Source organism: Castor canadensis, chromosome 11, assembly GCF_047511655.1.
Source record: "Castor canadensis chromosome 11, mCasCan1.hap1v2, whole genome shotgun sequence".
NCBI lineage: Eukaryota > Metazoa > Chordata > Mammalia > Rodentia > Castoridae > Castor > Castor canadensis.
In genome coordinates, this window is record NC_133396.1 from 48,041,404 (window position 1) to 48,061,633 (window position 20,230).

The 20,230-nt window shown below is 35.7% G+C and overlaps 1 protein-coding gene across 1 annotated transcript; it reads right to left on the reverse strand.

Moving 5' to 3' along the window:
* Positions 1-10,069: 10,069 nt before the first annotated feature.
* LOC109680447 (olfactory receptor 3A1-like) lies at positions 10,070-11,017 on the reverse strand. Its single transcript, XM_020155291.2, has one exon. The coding sequence runs from the start codon at positions 11,015-11,017 to the stop codon at positions 10,070-10,072; it is 948 nt and encodes a 315-aa protein (XP_020010880.2).
* Positions 11,018-20,230: the final 9,213 nt, after the last annotated feature.

Here is a 20,230-nt window from a genome sequence, read left to right on the forward strand (position 1 = left end):
AATGTTTCAGGCCATAAGATCTCTGGCTTATTTAAATAGATTTTTGTACAGGATGAGAGCTAGAAATTGAGTTTCAATCTTATACATGTGGATATTAAGTTTTTCCAACATTTTTTAAAGGGGCTGTATTTTTTCCAATATATGGTTTTGGCATCATTGTCAAAATCTGCATGGTTGTAGCTGTGAGTGGTTCTTTACAGATCTTTTATTTTAGTTCTATGAGTCGGTTTTTGTGCCAGTTCCATGGTGTTTTTGTTACCATGGCTCTGTTGGGTAATTTCAAGTCAGGTTCACGATACATCCAGTGCTACTCTTTTTCTCAGGATTGCTGTCACTATTTGTGATTGATTATGATTCCCTATGAATTTTAAGACTGATTTTTATATTTCCCTGAAGAAAGAAATTGGAATTTTGATGGGAATTTCATCTGGTTGTACAACCATTTTCACAGTATCAATTTTGACAGTCCATGAACATGGGTGATCTTTCCATTTTCTACTGTATTATTCATGTTCTTTCTTTGATGTATTACAGTTTTCATTGCAGAATTCATTCCCCTACTTAATTATTTTATTTCTGAGACTATTGTGAATGGGACTGCCTTCATATTTCTTTTCAGCTTGTTTGTTATTGGTACAAATTATTGAAAAGTCACAAGTTATTTTATGTTGAATTTGTATTCTGCAATGTTGTCACAATTGTAAGATCTAAGAGTTTTCTGATACAGCTTTTAGGGTCCTTTAAGCATAGGCTTATATCATCTGCAAATATAAATAACTTGACTTTTTCCTTTCTTATTTCCACTCATTTTCTTGCTTTATTACTCTGGATATGAAATCAAACACTATATTGAAGAAGAGTGGACACTGTCACATTGCTTACTTCATAGGAAATGTTCTCGGTTTTAACCTATTTACTATGATGTTGGGTAATGATTTATCAGATTTTGAACTTAATCATGTTGAAATACATTCTATTTTTAGCTTCTTGGGGCTTCATATCATGAATGGATGTTGAATTTTGTCTAAGGCTTTCTCTACACCTATTGAGATGACCAGGTGACTTTTGTGCTTTATTCTTTTTATGTGGTATATTACATTGTTTGATTTATGTATTCTAACATCCCAATATCCCTAGATTGAGACCAGATGAAGGTATATGACCTTTTAATATTCTGTTCAGTTCAGTTTGTATTTTACTGCAAATTTGTGTATCTATGTTTATCAAGGAAATTATTCTTAATTTTTTGTCTGTTTCTTTATCCTGTTTTTGTGTCTGAATAATACAGCTTTACAGAATGAGTTTTGTAGCAATCTTCCCTTTCTCTTTTGCAGAATAGCTTGAGTAATGTTGGTGCTACTTCTTCCTTAAAGGTCTAGTAGGATTTTGCAATGATCCAACCAGTCCTGGGATCCCCTATGTTAAGAGCCTCTTTATTATTGCTTTAATCTCACCACTTATTACAGATCTTTAATTTGTTTATTTCCTTTTGGGTCAGTTTAAGTAAGTCATATTAATCTAGAAATTAATTTATATCTTTTTGGTATTTCAGTTTATTAGAATATTTATTTTAAGGTATTTCATAATAATTCTCTGAATTTCATTTGTATTTGCTGTAAAATCCCTTTTCATCACCAATATTGTTAATTTTTGTGCTCTCCCTATTTCTTTTGGGTAGTTTATAGTTTATAGTTTATTCTTTATTTTTTCAAAGAAGGAACTTTTTGGTTCATTGATTATTTGACTACTTTAGTCTCCATTTCATGAATTTGTGACAGATCTTTATTATTTCTTTTCCCTGGTAATTTTTGGTTTGGCTTGTTCTTTTGTATTTTATCATTTTTACATTTACTCACACAGGCATACATTGTTTGGGCCACTGCCTGTCCTCCACCTCCCCTCCCCAACCTGCTTTCAGACAGAACCTGCTCTGCCCTGTTGTTCTCTGAGTTTGTTGAAGAGAAAAACATAAGAGATAATAAGATAGACATAGAGATTTATTAGTTTGAGATAAAGATAGATATACACAGAGATTCCTAGCATTACTCCCAAGCACATGTTTATTGCAACCCACATGGGCTTGTCTCTTCCAGACCTTTTCACTACTTCCTAGTTCCCTTCCCATAGTGGCTAATGCCAGTTTAAGGTACTATTATTTGCTCTTCTGCAGTGTGGACATCAATCACATTCAAGTTTTAGGTTTCCTTCCCTTTGCCTATTACTCTGATGTGTGTTCGTGCCTTACTGTGTGACTCATGTCTAATAATATTATGGCATTTGTTTTAGGTCTATAATTCACATATAAGGGAGAATGTGTGATTTTTTGCCTTCTGAGACTGGCTAACTTCACTTAAGATGATGTTCTCTAGTTTCAACCATTTACTTGCAAATGACAAATTTCATTCTATGCAGCTGAATAAAATTCTATGGTGTACAAATACCACATATTCTTAATCCATTCATCAATAATGGGGCGTTTTGGCTGTTTCCATAGCTTGGCTATTGTGAATAGTGCCGCAATAAACATGGGTGCACAGGTGCCTTTATAATAAACTGAGTTGCATACGTTCGTGTATATTCCCAAGAGTGGTATTGGATCATATGGCTGATCTATGCTTAGTTTTTAAAGAAACCTCCATATTGTTTACCAAAGAAGTTATACTAGCTTACATTCCCCAACAACAGTGCATGAGGGTTAATTTTCTCCTGCATCCTTGCCAACATTTGTTGTTGGTGGTGTTCTTGATGATGGCTATTCTACCAGAAGTGAGGTGGAATCTTAGTGTGGTGTTGATTTACATTACCTTTTTGGCCAGGGATGGTGAGCATTTTTTCACATGTTTTTAGCCATTTGGATTTCTTCTTTTAAAAAAGTTCTCTTTAGTGCAGGTGCCCACTTCTTTATTGGTTCATTGATTTGTGAGAAGTTTAATTTTTTGAGCTCACTGTATATTCTGGTTATCAGTCCTTTGTCTAATTATAACTAGCAAATATTGTCTCCCACTCTGTCAGTGGTCTCTTCCATTTTCAGGCCATTAATGCAGAAGCTTTTTAATTTCACATAGTCCCATTTGTCCATACATTCTCTGAGTTGCTGGGCTGCTACAGTTCTACTGAGGAAGTCCTTGCCTATACCTATTGCTTCCAGAGTATTACCTGCTCTTTAATGTGGTAACTGCAAGGTTTCTAGTCTGATATTAAGGCCCTTAATCCACTTTGAGTTGATACTAGTGGAGGGTGATAGACATGGATCTAGTTTGTTTTTTGCAGGCATATAACTGCTTTTCCCAGCAACATTTGTTGAAGAGGCTGTCTTTTCTCCATCGAATATTTTTGGCATCTTTGTCAAAAATAGGGCAGGCGTAGCTGTGTGGATTCATATCCGGGTTATCTATTCTGTTCCCCTGACCTTCATATCTGTTCTTGTGCTAGTACCATGCTGTTTTTATTGCTATTGTTCTGCAGTATAGTTTGAAGTTGGGTATTGATACCTCCAGCATTGCTCTTTTTGCTCAGTATTGCCTTGGCTATTCATGGTCTTTTGTGTTTCCAAATGAACTTTAGAATAGGTCTGTGAGGAATGTCATTGAGATTTACATTGAAGATATGGATTGTTCTTGGTATCTGTAGTAATAGGATAGCCAATTTTACTAGGTTGATTCTGCCAATGCATGAGCATGGGAAATCTTTCCATCTTCTGTAGTCTTCCTCAGTCTCTTTCTTCAGTGGTTTGTAGTTATTCTTGCAGAGGTTATTTACATTCTTTGTTAAGCTTATTCTTAGGTATTTGATTTTTTTGAGGCCATTGTAACTGGAATTGTTTTCCAATATTCTTTCTCAGTTTGTTTATTCTTGGCATATAGAATGGCTACTTCTTTTTGTAAGTTGATTTTGTGTCTTGTTACATTGATGAAGCTGTTTATGATGTCTAGGAATTTTGGAGTGGAATTTTGTGGGTTTTTGATGTATAAGATCATGTCATCTGCAACTAGGGATACTTTGACTATTTCTTTACCTATTCATATTCCTTTTATTTCTTCTTCTTGCCTTATTGCTGTTGTAAATTCTGATTAACCATGCCTCATATCGTCTCCATGAATTTCTCAGATTTCTTTGAGGCTTTTTTAGGGGATCACTTGGGTCCTTAGTGATATTTACCATTGTTGGGGTCAGGAACTGTGTTTTCATTTTCTTCATTTCCCACTGAATCCTGTATTTAATTATTTTTTGGAGGAGCATGGTTTTAGTCCTTCCTTCTTTCAATTACTCTATTTGGTGCTGTGCAACTATGTTCTTGATAGTCTACTTGGTGGTTCAAATTGCCTATTTTCTTTCTCTTGATTTAATTTTTGAGTTGTGGCTGAATTGATTTTTAGGTAAGTTGATGTGCTCTTCCTGTCCCTGGCCTGAAGTTGTAATTTAGCAGTAACAGGTTCAATGCTGGAATAATTGTTTTTGTGTTAAGTAGAAATCCCCTTGGTGATAATATCTATAAACAGTCAGCAGTAGGTGTAATGATTAGTAGTCTCTAAAGAGAAATTTGGGAAATGGGTAAAGGTTACACTAAAGAGGGAGTTGTAAAGAGGTGAGTGGGAGAATTTGTATGGGGACTGCTGGTTTTTGTAACCCTTGTGTATTTTGGGGTGTATTTCTTTTGTTGTAATGGAGGCTGCTTGTGTCAGGGATTTCAGGGGACTGGGGTTGTGTATTGTTTATACAGTAGGCTAGTCAGCAGGTGGTGAATATGTAGGAGGGAGGGGTAGTGTGGTGACAGGTTGGGGGGATAGGAGAAGGAGGTGAAGACAGGGGGAGTGAGTGGGTTAGAAGGGGCAGAAAAGTTGTTGGAAGGGAGAACAATGGATTGTAGCACAGGAAAAGGAGGGAAAGTGAGGAGAAGTGAGGGAAAGTAAGAACAGAGATAAGAAAATACTACTGGTGAAGTTAATAATACGGAAATAGTAAACCACACACAACCCCCCCCCCCCCCACACAAATAAGCCAACCAGGTCCAGGAGCAACAAAAAGTTCAGGTTTTTTTTGGTAAAATTTCTTGAGCTATTCCTTAGGTGTCCAATCCTGGTATTGTGCATAAGCAGAAGTGTTAATGTGGTCTCACCATGTGACTGGCTTGTGAGTCGTATTTGGTTCTTTCTGTCCACAGGGTTAGTTGCATTTGGGAGGTGATGTGAGTCTGCCAGTTAGTGCAGGGTAGTCAGAACTATTGTTATGTTCACCAGGCAGCAGCTGCATTGCCCTTCAGCTACAACTCTGCTTGATCACCTCCTTTCCCAGCAAGGTGGGGCAATTTAGCTTTGAATGCTACCCCCTGGCCCACAAGAGCAGCTCTGGAATTCACCACCTGCCTCACTTTGGGAAGTTTGCCTGTTGCCCCACCCCTGGTCTGAGCCTTTAGGCCTCTCCTGACTTTGCTCAGTGCTAGTTTGCCTCCTATGGATGGGTGGGTTGTTGTCTCACTCATGCTCTCAGCCTTTGTTGCTTATGTTCACTGAGAGTTTGGCTCCTTGCCCCACACCCGTTCTCCATGACAGGTTCAGCATTCCACCCCTACCCGTGCTGTTGGTGTTATATTTCAGTTTGCTGTTTATGCTATTCAGGTTGTTGGGGGTGTTCAGTTTGCTCAGGGGCTGTGCTGGATTATGTTCCTGGGAGGTGGATACGGGAGTCACAGGTGGTGCATGATGCCCAACTGTTTGTTCTGCAGATTCATGCAAGCAGGTTTGGAGCTGGCCAGGGGGGAGAAGTGGCGCTGCTTTTCTCAGTGTGGCATGGCATAAGGATGATTTCCACAGGCTAGGGTTCCAGGATATTGTAGAGTTTGATTCTGATTGATGCTCCTTCAACAGGTCTCATTTTTCTATTCACATACATGTGTACATAGTATTTCTACCATATTCATGACCCTACATCCTTTCCTTTTATCCTCCCCCCTCCCACTGGTACCAACCCACCAGACATGATCTGTTTTACCTTCCTGTTCTCCATTTTTGTAAAAAACTAACATTTTTTGTTTAAGATAGCTGTACAGGGTGATTCATTGTGACATTTCCATTTGTATATGTATCATGACCTGAATTGATTGAGCCCCTTTGATTTTCTCCTTTCTACTTTAGACTTCTTACTTCATTTTATATGTAGGTAAGTTTATGTGCACATATTTTTCTTCCTTTTTTTTTTTTTTGGTCTTTTGCTACTATTCCACATCTTCACATTTTGCTCTTTAAAAATGTAATCTCTTCTTTTAATAATCATATTTATTTTATTTTTGGATAATTTTTCTTAAAAATATTTTTGTGGGGGCCCTGGAGTTTGAACTCAGGGCCTCATGCTTGCTAGGCAAGTTTTCTTACTGCGTGAGACACTCTACCCATCAAAAATTTTTCTTCATCTTCAAGTTTACTTACTTTCTTCTGACATGACCATTTGGCTGTTAGATATATTCAATAAAATTTTAGTTTGGAAATTGTATTATTCATTTTTTAAGAGTTACCATCTTATTGTTTCCATTTCTATGCTGAGATTTTCATTTATTGAAAACATGTTTTTTTTCAAGTTAATTTAGGATAATTGTAATAGTTGCTTTAAATCTGCATCTATTAGTAGCTGTTTCAAAGTTGTAGTTCATTACAACTTTTAGTTGATTTCAAGGTTAGACTTGATAAGTTTTACTTTTTCTAAAAAGTTTGTTCCATTTTCTTTAGTGTTTTTAGTGTTCATATGGATAATTTGGGTTGTATTCTGGGCATTATGAATATTAAGTTCTGGAGATTCTGGATTTGGTTACTTATTGAATGTTAATTACTATGTTCTAGCAGTGAATTGTCTTAGCTAGGCTTAACTATAAACTTCTTTCTTGATTACCAGCTCTGGTCAAAGTATAAATAGTTTTTCTTTTGCAATGAATATCACATACATTTTACATGTGCTGAAGCTTAAGTTTTACTGTGGGTGGGGCACAATTATTACCAATAGGGAAAAAGTTTGGACATACACTAAAAATAAACTTTAAATACATCAAATATTTGACCTAAAGAGAAATGTAAAAAGTACTAGAAAGATATTACTGACAGAAATAGCATTTAAATGGAAAAGTTCTTTTTTCTTAGTATGACATAGAACAAGGATGATAAAGTTCATAAAAGTGTGAGACTTAATTTGGACAGTATATGCCCTAATCAAAGTTAAGACAAATGAGAAATTAGGAATTACATTTGCAAAATATTTGTAACAAAGTGTTACTATCTTAAAATTTGAAGATTCTACTGATCATTATAAAAATTATACAATGTATACATGTACCAAAACAAGTTAGGCTATTAATGTTTATAATTTTTATTTATCAGTATATATAAATTTAATTAGTAACTAAAACTAACATAAAAAAGAGATACTCATACAAAGTGATTCAAATTAGAGAAAAATCAAATATTTTTTCTAATTTTTAAAATTCAAAAGATAAATTTTTGACATCTAGTGAACGAAGTCAAAGATGTATTCTCACACACTGCCAAGGCAGATATAAAATGGTGCACATTTTTTGGCAAAAAGAAAAGAAGAGTACTTAGCAATATTTAACTTTACCCTTTAATTTCTTTTAGCACACATGTGTGTACACTCATCCATACCATAGCCACAGATTGCTTTCATGAATTTAACCAGTGGAAGTTAAGTGAAATGTATGGAAACATACATAAATATCTTTATACTATTAACAATTGTAAAAATAGAAAATAAACTGCATCAAATCATGTTTAGATGAGTAGATTATAGCTTACACATAAAATGGAATATATGCAGTTTTCAAAATGGATATGATAGATAGGTTGATAAAATTAATTATACTAATTAATGTGGAGAGACATAAATACATTAAATTAAAAGTCAATATGGTGTTCTTAATGTATATGTCTGTTTTCTTGTCTAGAAAGATAAACACCAAACTATCCATAACAGTTACTTTTAAAAATGGTATTGTTGTGGCTCTGGTGTCAAAAGGTGATGATGACATTGTGTTCTGTCTGTACTTTTACAACATGATATATTTCATGTCTAATGAAAAATTTAAGTTGCAAAGAGATTTCTAGTTTGGCATACAATACAGGAGACAAATTTCTTAAGGATATCTTATGAAATGGAGGGTGAACAGGGAATTGATGTCCTAGGTCTTTCTTTGTGATTCTGAACCCAATTGTTCCCTTCTACCTCAGTAATGATGAGATAAACTCACCTCTTGAGGTGTGACATGAATGGTAAGAAGAAGGAAATATAGGAGACTCAAGGATCTTGGATGTAAAGAAGTCTTGTTTTGCTGCACTGTTAAACTCTGTGGGTAGATGGGGAAGAAGTGGAAGTTCAGTCAGTGGAAGTTCAGTCAACTTTAACAGAATGATAAAGTCTTTCTATTCACTCAAACAGAACTACACATCATGAAATTCTTGATAATTTCCTTATGCTTTCTTCCAAGTACAGGCCAAGAAGGTGAAAAACTTACTCAAGGTCAAGAACATTGTGGAGGAAATAATTCATGAGGTCATGTCACAGGTCTTTCCAACAGTATCTCAAACCCTTGTGGGAATCTCACTCTGTGTATCCCTGAACTTTACTTAATGACTCAAAAGAATCAGGAGAGAACCATTTCTTTCCTGTGTTTTGACACAGTTAGTAGGTGTGACCCCCAAAGCAGGGCATATAAGTTTCTCATTAATCATAAACTTTTATGATGTTTTTTTCCTTAGCAAAGAGGATGAGCAACAATAATGGCTTTAAGGCTGCCAGAACTAGTTATTGCTGAATGGTATGTAATGGAAAGAGCAAATATGGCTTAATTTTATATCTTCCTTAGTTTTTATCAGACACAAGGCATCTTATCCAATGTTCCCTGTATTTCTCATCTACTACTCAACTTCCATTTGGTCCTCCCCAATACTATTTACTTTCAGCCCCACTTTGTGTGCAGTTCAATATTTCTCCCTATTCTCCATGTTTTAATTTCACTTTCTCACAAATGTTCAACCTCCAATCTTGCTTTTCTTCCTTCTTTCACATCTTTTCTTTCTACCTCTCTAACCCTTCCAGTCCTTTCACCCACATTAAATAACATCTGTAAACTAAGCCACAAACAGAGCCTGAAGAAAGTTTCAGAGGAATATATCAAGAAATATCAATGGTATAATAGAGCTCTCAGGAATGGGCAATCAGTCCTAAAAATGATGCTGGAAGGAAGATACACCTAAATAATAATTGAACTTAATGCTGGTAAAACAGAAAGATGAGATAATGTTCTAGGTCAGGTACACACTACCCTATTGATAAGGGAAACTTAGAACAGGCATTACCATGGCTCACATTTGCAGCTATGGATTGTCTGAGATAGAAAGTTTGGTGATGAGAAAATTTAGAGGGGAATTTCATATTAAATCTCTTAGGATTTTTGAAATATTTAAATAATGTTTATAGTTTGCTGTCTTTACAAAAGATTGGAAGTCTAAAGGAAAGGATAGATAAAATAAACTAATTTTTGTATCATAAAATGTGTCATACATATAAATGGCATTTTAACATCTAAAAACAGGTCAATGCAGAGAACAGAGGTATTATGATATTCAGAATTACTAGAGAACATATTACCACATGGATTCTCATCCGTCCCCTCTGTATCTCATGGAATCTTTTTGTCACAAGAGAGGAAAGACCTATGGATTTGGCCCAAGGGCTATGTTTTATGAACGAATCAACTGTAGGTGAACTTGAGGAAAAATATGACCTCTCCAGGGGAATTGTTCCTGGGATACTTCTGGGAACTCAAACTACAGAAAAGTCACAGTGAATGAAATTGTAACTTTTCAAATGGGTTGGCCTTCTGGAACCTTTATACTATTTCCTAAAAGTGGGAAGGGCTTCTTTGGGAGACAACAATTATTATCCAATAAAAAAGTTTGTCAAACTCAGGGAGATAGAAGCACTTCTGGATCATGGGTCCTAGTCCATAGTTCTATAGAATATTTCCATTAGTTAAGAAAGACAGAGGAAGAAAGGGCTACTTTTGATCTCCTCAAGTCAATGACCACCTCCCCATGATCACTCTCCAGAGGGCATCCTGTACATCAAGGTTCCTGAAGCTATAGATGATTGGGTTCAACATGGGGTTGATGACTGTGTTAAAAATTCCAACAGCTTTATCATTATCTGAAAGTGTGGCTGAACCAAGACACATGTAGTTAAAAATACCAGTACCATAGAATATGGAAACTACAGTGAGGTGGGAGCCACATGTGGAAAAGGTTTTCTTCCTGCCCTTGACAGAACGGATTTGTAGAACTACAGCTGCCACATAGGCATAGGAGAAGAAAATGAGAGCCATTGGGGTACCTGCCATTATGAAACCCACACCAAAGAGCAGCAGCTCATTGAGTTGGGTGCTAGAGCAAGAGAGCTGGAAGAGCTGGGGGAGGTCACAGTAGAAGTGATTGATCACATTGGGACCACAGAAGTTGAGTGTGGATATGGCCACAGTATGGGTTAGGGCATTGGCAAAGGAACAAGCCCAAGATATGGCCACCAATATCCTTTGGACTGTCTGGCTCATGCAGGTGCTGTAGGTGAGGGGTTGGCAGATGGCCAGAAATCGGTCATAGGCCATGGCTGTCAACACAAAGCAGTCCATGCCAGCCAGCAGATAGAAGAAGAAAAGCTGTGTGAGGCAAGCTTTATATGGAACTGTACACTTATGAGACAAGAGACAACTCAACATTGAGGGAATAGTGACACTGATACACACAACATCCAGCACTGATAGGTTTCCCAGGAAGAAGTACATGGGGGTGTGGAGTTTGGGCTCCACCAAGGCAGCTGCCAGGATGCTGAGGTTGCCCCCAACTGTGGCCATGTAAGCACAGAAGAAAAGTACAAAGACAACTAGTTGCAGCTCTGGAGTCTCCACCAAACCTGGAAGGATGAAATTAGTAATGGCTGTTCCATTGGCCCCAGACTTTGGATGCATGAGCTCCTGCAAGGAAATATCCAAGAAGAAAAAGAATCAGTCCTCTCAATTACTTTATTTATTCAAGAAAAGGAGATAGAAAAGACATACAATTGGAGTCACAAATGAGGGAAATTAAAATAATAAAGACCAATTATTTAAAGTTAGTTTAGTAAGATAATTTACAGAAATAAGAGAGTACTTGAATGTAAACATTCAAAGCACACTTTATCACAGGAAAAATTGAGAGTGCCAGCATTTTTACATACCATTGTAATACTACTGGATATCAATGATTAGAAAATGAATAGGTATCTAAGCAAAATGAGAACAAGAACTTCAATGACACACACACACACATCAATTCTAAAGAAATTATCTTATATTTCTTCAAAATAGTGTGTCAAGCCAAAATGTAATGGAACCAATTGGTGCAATGCCTAAAAAGAAAGAAAAAAAGATGTGATACACAAAATGTTATAAGTATTCAGCTATCAGTTAAGTCTAAAATTAATTTTGCAATGCAAGAACTCAAGTAGTATTGCTAAAATTAGTCATTATTGAAATGAGAACGCATTTGAATTTTTAAGCAGAAGGTATTTTAAAAAAGAGAAACATTAGTCAACAGAGAAAATATAAAGTCTACAGTATATGAGCTGCTAGTTAGTTTTAAATATACTTCCCTATCATAATAAGCCTAAAATATTTGTGGAAGGTATGGGCTTGGAATAAAATGTAAATGTTTTTAAAACTTGAAAAATTAAAATCATTAAAAATAGCAGGGGGTGAGTATATGGGAAGCAGTATGAATGTGCTGATTTTCCCATGTTCTGTTGCTGAGGGCTTACAGATATCATTTGAATCTAAAAAATCACATTTGTGTAAAAATCCCTAATATAACATTTATATAAAAGACCCTAATATAACACCTGAAACTGTGACACTAATAGAGGAAAGCATAGGGGAAACACTTCAAGATGTAAGGATACACAAAGACTTTCTGTATAGGACTCCAATATCTTAGGAAATAAGAGCAAAATTTATGACAAATAGGATGGTATCAAATTAAAAAGTATGCGCAGAGCAAAAGGAAAAATTACTGGAATGAAGAGATAGCTTACACAATGAGAGGAAATCCTTACTAGCTATTCATATGACAAGGAAGTAGTATCCGGAATGCATAAAGATCTCAAACAACTGAACTCCAAAATAACAAATAATCCAAGTAATAAATTGGCAAATTAACTGCACAGACTACATTCAAGTGAAGAAGTAAAATGTCCAAGAAATACATAAAAAATTATTCAACATCCATAGCCATCAGGGAAAAGAATGACATTGAGGTTACATTTCACCTCAGTCAGAATGACCATCACCAAGGAAACAAATGAAACAAAAAAACAAAAACAAATGGTGGCAAGAATGCAGGGAAAAAGAGAACTCATAGCCACTGCAGGATAGAAGGAAAATTATTCCACCCACTATGGAATCGGTATGAAGTTTCATCAAAAAAATTAAAGGCTGAACTCCTATATGATTCATCCATACCACTTCTGGATATATTCCCAAAAGAATAAAAGTCAGTTTACTATAGAGATACTTTTATATCCATGCTTATCACAACAGCATTCACAATAGCCCAGTTTTGAGCTCAGATTATGTGCCCATTAAGAAAAATGAAATTATTTCTTTTGCTAGAAAATGAATGAAAGTGAATCATCATTTAAAGTGAAATAAGCCAGTCCCACCAAGACAAGTGTCCCACACTTTCTCTCTTTTGTGGAAAATTAATATACAAAGCAAAAAGTGTGCAAATCAGCAAAAAGGAAAAGATTACATAATATAAACAAGAGAAAAGGTGAAAGATAAGGAAATATAGTAATCTGATCATTGCTTATAAAAGGAAATTAGTATACATTGCCTGAAAACATGGACTTTAGTTGTATACATAAAGTTTAGTTATAAAGGCAACCCTAAAATTCATCTTCTGAATTATGAAGAAAATAATCCTACAAAATAAAGCATTATAAATTATATACTATAATTTTTTACACAATAAAATCAACCAGCCTAACAGGCAAAAATAGTAGTATGTCAAATTCATCTAGTAAAAAAAATGAATTCAAATTCTATCTAAGAAAGTTCTACTCTAAGCTAATGCCCAAATATCTTGCAAAACACATGTACTTAGGAATGTTAAAGGTAAAAGAATACCAGCCAAACGTAAACAAATATTAAGCCTGGATCATGATCATAAGATAAGATGTGAGTTTTTTAAAAAATCACAAGTTCTATAATAATAATCACAAATCATAATAATTAAGAAAATGAATGGCCCAAATATACAGCATTGGTTCATAATGCAAGAAGTAAAAGGAATTCACAGAGAAATTTCAAGAAACAGGAAATAGTTATTAGATTTTAATGACTCTCAGTCCATATAGATTAAAATGGATGGAATAAAGCAAGGCTAAAAAAAACTCTGTACATACTTACCTAAGAGGTAGAACCAATTGATTTATATATTTTTTCCAAGTGCCCATTAAACATTTACTCTCTCTAAAAAAGAAAGTAAATAACTTAAATTGTACAATTAGTATGTGTTTAAAAATGAAAATTAAAAATTTTAGGCTTGAGATAAAGGGCATGTATAAAGCCAGAAATGCAGCATATTGCAAAGTATAAAAAATACAGACAATATCTGATTATACCTCTACTGAAAGAAAAATTATTTAAAAGTAAAAACAATATTTAAAAATATTTAATAGACAGTTGGAATAAACATTGAAAACTAAAACTAAGGAATATCTGGGGGATAGGAAAAGGGACATAATAAACTCAATACATTAGAACATGTGTTTTAAGTCAGTGTTCAGAAGAAAATTCATTGTTTTAAATAAGTGTATTAAAAACAAAAGGAAAGAAAATTAATTAAATGATCAAACTCAGGTGTTAGCACAGGAACCATAAAAATAATAATGATAAAAGAAAAACTTGATTAGAAAAGAGAAATACAGAGCTAATAAATACATTTAATAGATATTTTGAGTGGGGGAAGAGGAAACTGAAGTTGTTAAATGATGAATTAACTCAAGAAAAGGAAAGAAAACAAGAGGGTAAAATAATTTACAAAGAAAACATTAATGTACATTGAAAAGTACAAAATTAGCTTTGAACAGTCACGCTTTAGACTGGATGTATTTGTATTTATCACTACATCATCAATGAATTATGGCAATTCCCAATAAACTGCCAATAGTATGTTTAAATCATAAACATCAACTTGGTGCTAAAGTTTTTGCTACTGAAAAATATATAAGATGAACAGCTAGAAAAATGAGTGAGGATGGATTATGTCTTCCAGCTTCTAAAATATAGTATAGACCCACAACTATGTTTCTGTGCAAGAACAGCAAGATAGAATAGTGACCTAAAATAATACAGGAATTAAATACATAAGTAATGCCTGAAATGAATGGGAAATATTTTATTCAACAAATGTTATCAGGGCAATATTATAGCAATCTGGAAAAAAATAAGTTGTATACATACCTCACACACATATTTTGCAAAAATTAATTCTAAATGGATCAAAGATTTACATGTACAAATTGAACCACAATGTTATTAGGAAAAATTAGATTATAATAATATAAAATGACTTGAAGCATAGAAAATACAAATAAAATATCAAAATTGATGAATCTATTAAAATTCAGAAAAGTTGGGAATTTAACTAAGCTGGAATTACATTTCCCCAAATCCCATTCCCTAAAATTTCCAGATTAAAAATGGCCACAAGGGGAATTTGCAGCAGCCCTTAATCTGTGGAGTTTAGACAGAGACATTAAGGATTTAGACAGAAAACGAGATTCCAAGATGGCGGCTAGAGCCGGTGCAGAGAATCTCCACTTCACGTTAAACGGAGAACCGAGGAGGCCCCCGGGGCCGCCAGTGGCCGGCGCCCATACGGCTCGGGAAGACGCGGACCAGGTGAGCTTCGCGGTACCGCGGTTCCCCCACAGACAAGCCTGGGCCAGAGCAGCATAGCCCCCTGGACAGACTGACCTCCACCCGGGAAAAAAAGAGAAACTGAGTACTAAGCAATAAGAACAGTTAAGACACGCTGGAAAGAGGGTGGGGTGCCCTGAGCGCTGAAGATTGGGGGAAGGGAATCCTTCCCGGGACTGTAAATAAACAAGCCGGGCGGCCGGAGAGGCTCTGGCGGGAGCGGGGCGCGCCAGCAACCAGGAGCAGGGACGCTTGGGAGAGGAGGGAAGACCCACTTCCCACGTGAACTGTAAATAAACACGCAGGCCTGACAACGCGGGGCAGTGTCGCCTTTCCCAGTGCTTGGAAAGGGAAAAGCCTGTAGCAGAGGCTCCCGCACAGGAGAACTCTGAGCAAACAAAGCCTGTGGGACCAGGTGAGTGCTAGCTCACCCCAGAGATCTGCATAAATAACGCCGCCAGCTACAGGCTGAGAGCAGCAGGCAGGCAGGCCACAGTTGCAGATACCACCCTCAGAACTGCCTCCAGACGCTTTTTTTTTCTTTTTCTCCCTACCTTTGATGAGAGAACAACCGAATTACATCTGCAAGCCGAAAAACTCACTGAAACTGTATTGCATTTGAACTGGGGACACTTGGTGGGGCTTTCTTTCTTTTTTTTTTCTTCTGTGTGTGTGTGAGTGTAGTTTTGTTCTACTTTATGCATCCCCTTTGATGAGACAACTACAGAACAACATCTGAGGCACCAACTCCAGGACTGGAGATTGAGACGGACATCCAAATTATTAAGACTGAAATTGCATTGCATATAAACTTGGAAGTTTTTTGGTTTTTTGGTTTTTTTTGTTGTTTTTAATTTTCTATTTTCCATTTTATTTTAATTCATTTTTATAAATAGATATTACTTTCATATACTTATTTTTTATTTTTTTTATCTTTGATTTTCAATCCTCTCTCTGTCACTCTATTGTCTGTTCAGCTTACTGTCGATTAGTACACTAACACTCCCTGTTTATACCTTTGAAACTCTCTTGTCTGATACCTTGTTCTGCTTTCTCCCTCTTGTCCATATATTTGTTTTCCCCTTTTCTTTAACTTCTTGCTTTCCATCTCAGCTCACTCTTCCATTCTCAATATTACCATTGTTATTATTACAAGCTAGAAAATACTTAATTTCACACAGTACAGGGACAGTAACAACACCAAGGACAATGACAGGAAGACAGAAAAAACAAGGAAACCAGTTTCCCCACAGCAAAAAATTAGTACAGGAACCAGAGGGGAATGAAGAGAACAGAAACTCAGAGCCAGACTCCAACAAAATGAAGATAAACTATGCCATAGGACCCAATGAAGCCTACAAGAATAATTTAAAAGAAGACATACTACAAGTACTCAATGAGAATTTTATAGAGATGATACTGGATAGGGTCAATCAAAATGTACAGGAGACACTCAAGAAATTCCAAGACAATAAAAATAGAGAATTTGAAAAAGCAAAAGAAGAAATAAAGGAAACCATAGAAGCACTGTATAAACACCAAAATGAAAGAGAGAACACAATGAATAAATGGATAAATGAACTCAGGACAAAAATAGACAACAATAAAGAAGAAAACAGCCAGGATATGGAAAACCTCAGAAAAAAGAACGAAACAGAACTGCAAAACAAAACAGAAGGCCAATCCAGCAGAATAGAACAAACAGAAGACAGAATCTCAGAACTTGAAGATGAAATGGTAATTAAAGGAAAAACTGAAGAACTACTAATTAAACAACTCAAGACCTGTGAAAAGAAAATGCAAGAACTCACCGACTCCATCAAAAGACCAAACTTGAGAATCATGGGCATCGAAGAAGGAGAAGAGGTGCAAGCGAAGGGAATGCGTAATATATTCAACAAAATAATAACGGAAAATTTCCCAAATCTAGAGAAAGATATTCCCATACAAATGCAAGAGGCCTCCAGGACACCAAACAGACCAGATCAAAATAGAACTACTCCACGACATATCATCATTAAAACAACAAGTTCAGAAACTAAGGAAAGAATATTGAAGGCTGCAAGAGAGAAAAAACAAGTAACATACAAAGGTAAACCCATCAAAATCACAGCAGACTTCTCAACAGAAACATTAAAAGCAAGAAGAGCGTGGGGTGAGATCTTCCGGGCACTGAATGAAAATAACTTCAACCCCAGGATACTCTACCCAGCAAAGCTATCATTCAAAATAGATGGAGCAATAAAAGTCTTCCATGAGAAGCAGAAACTAAAACAATATGTGACCACAAAGCCACCATTACAAAAGATTCTGCAAGGGATCCTGCACACAGAAAGTGACACCCAACTTAACCATGAAAAGGCAGGCAGCACCAAACCACAGGATAAGAAAAAGCAAGACAGTAGAGAGTAACATCAAGTTAGGTACACACAATCAAACCTTCAAACAACTAAGATAACTAAATGGCAGGAATCACCACATACCTATCAGTACTAACACTTAATGTTACTGGACTTAATTCACCCATCAAAAGACACCGTTTGACAAAATGGATTAAAAAAGAAGATCCAACAATTTGTTGCTTATAGGAGACTCATCTCACCGACAGAAATAAGCATATGCTTAGGATGAAAGGCTGGAAGAAGATTTACCAAGCCAATGGCCCCCGAAAACAAGCAGGAGTAGCAATACTTATCTCTGACAAAGTAGACTTCAAACCTACATTGATCAAACGAGATAAAGAAGGACATTCCATACTAATAAAAGGGGAAATAGACCAAAAGGAAATAATAATCATCAATCTGTACGCACCCAATGTCAACGCACCCAATTTCGTCAAACATACCCTGAAAGACCTAAAAGCATATATAAACGCCAACACAGTGGTTGTGGGAGACTTTAACACTCCATTATCATCAATAGATAGGTCATCCAAACAAAAACTCAATAAAGAAATCCAAGATCTAAAATATGCAATAGATCAAGTGGACCTAGTAGATGTCTACAGAACATTTCATCCAACCTCTACACAATATACATTCTTCTCAGCAGCCCATGGAACCTTCTCCAAAATAGATCATATCCTAGGGCACAAAGCAAGCCTCAGCAAATATAAGAAAATAGAAATAATACCATGCATACTATCTGACCACAATGCAGTAAAAGTAGAACTCAACAACAAAAGTAAAGACAAAAAACATGCAAACAGCTGGAAACTAAATAACTCATTACTTAATGAAGAATGGATCATCGATGCAATAAAAGAGGAAATTAAAAAGTTCCTAGAAGTCAATGAAAATGAAAACACAACCTACCAGAACCTATGGGACACAGCTAAGGCAGTCTTGAGAGGAAAGTTTATAGCCATGAGTGCATATATTAAAAAGATTGAAAGATCCCAAATCAATGACCTAATGATACATCTCAAACTCCTAGAAAAACAAGAACAAGCAAATCCCAAAACAAATAGAAGGAGAGAAATAATAAAAATAAGAGCTGAAATCAACGAAATAGAAACCAAAAAAACCATACAAAGAATTAATGAAACAAAAAGTTGGTTCTTTGAAAAAATAAACAAGATCGATAGACCCCTGGCAAACCTGACTAAAATGAGGAGAGAAAAAACCCAAATTAGTAGAATCAGGAATGCAAAAGGGGAGATAACAACAAACACCATGGAAGTCCAGGAAATCATCAGAGACTACTTTGAGAACCTATATTCAAATAAATATGAAAATCTAAAAGAAATGGACAGATTTCTAGATACATATGATCATCCAAAACTGAACCAAGAGGAAATTAATCACCTGAATAGACCTATAACACAAAATGAAATTGAAGCAGCAATCAAGAGTCTCCCCAAAAAGAAAAGTCCAGGACCTGATGGATTCTCTGCTGAGTTCTATCAGACCTTTAAAGAAGAACTGATACCAACCCTCCTTAAACTGTTCCATGAAATAGAAAGGGAAGGAAAACTGCCAAACACATTTTATGAAGCCAGTATTACACTTATCCCAAAACCAGGCAAAGACACCTCCAAAAAGGAGAACTATAGGCCAATCTCCTTAATGAACATTGATGCAAAAATCCTCAACAAAATAATGGCAAATCGAATTCAGCAACACATCAAAAAGATTATTCACCACGACCAGGTAGGCTTCATCCCAGGGATGCAGGGGTGGTTCAACATACGAAAATCAATAAACGTAATAAACCACATTAACAGAAGCAAAGACAAAAACCACTTGATCATCTCAATAGATGCAGAAAAAGCCTTTGATAAGATCCAACATCATTTCATGATAAAAGCTCTAAGAAAACTAGGAATAGAAGGAAAGTTCCTCAACATTATAAAAGCTATATATGACAAACCTACAGCCAGCATTATACTTAACGGAGAAAAATTAAAACCATTCCCTCTAAAATCAGGAACCAGACAAGGATGCCCACTATCTCCACTCCTATTCAACATAGTACTGGAATTCCTAGCCAGAGCAATTAGGCAAGAAGAAGGAATAAAAGGAATACAAATAGGTAAAGAAACTGTCAAAATATCCCTATTTGCAGACGACATGATCCTATACCTTAAAGACCCAAAAAACTCTACTCAGAAGCTTCTAGACATCATCAATAGCTATAGCAAGGTAGCAGGATATAAAATCAACATAGAAAAATCGTTAGCATTTCTATACATTAACAATGAGCAAACGGAAAAAGAATGTATGAAAACAATTCCATTTACAATAGCCTCAAAAAAAATCAAATACCTAGGTGTAAACCTAACAAAAGATGTGAAAGACCTCTACAAGGAAAACTACACACTTGTGAAGAAAGAGATTGAGGAAGACTATAGAAAGTGGAGAGATCTTCCATGCTCATGGATTGGTAGAATCAACATAGTAAAAATGTCTATACTCCCAAAAGTAATGTACATGTTTAATGCAATTCCCATCAAAATTCCAATGACATTCATCAAAGAGATTGAAAAATCTACTGTTAAATTTATATGGAAACACAAGAGGCCACGAATAGCCAAGGCAATACTCAGTCAAAAGAACAATGCAGGAGGTATCACAATACCTGACTTCAAACTATATTACAAAGCAATAATAATAAAAACAGCATGGTACTGGCACAAAAACAGACATGAAGACCAGTGGAACAGAATAGAGGATCCAGATATGAAGCCACACAACTATAAGCAACTTATCTTTGACAAAGGCG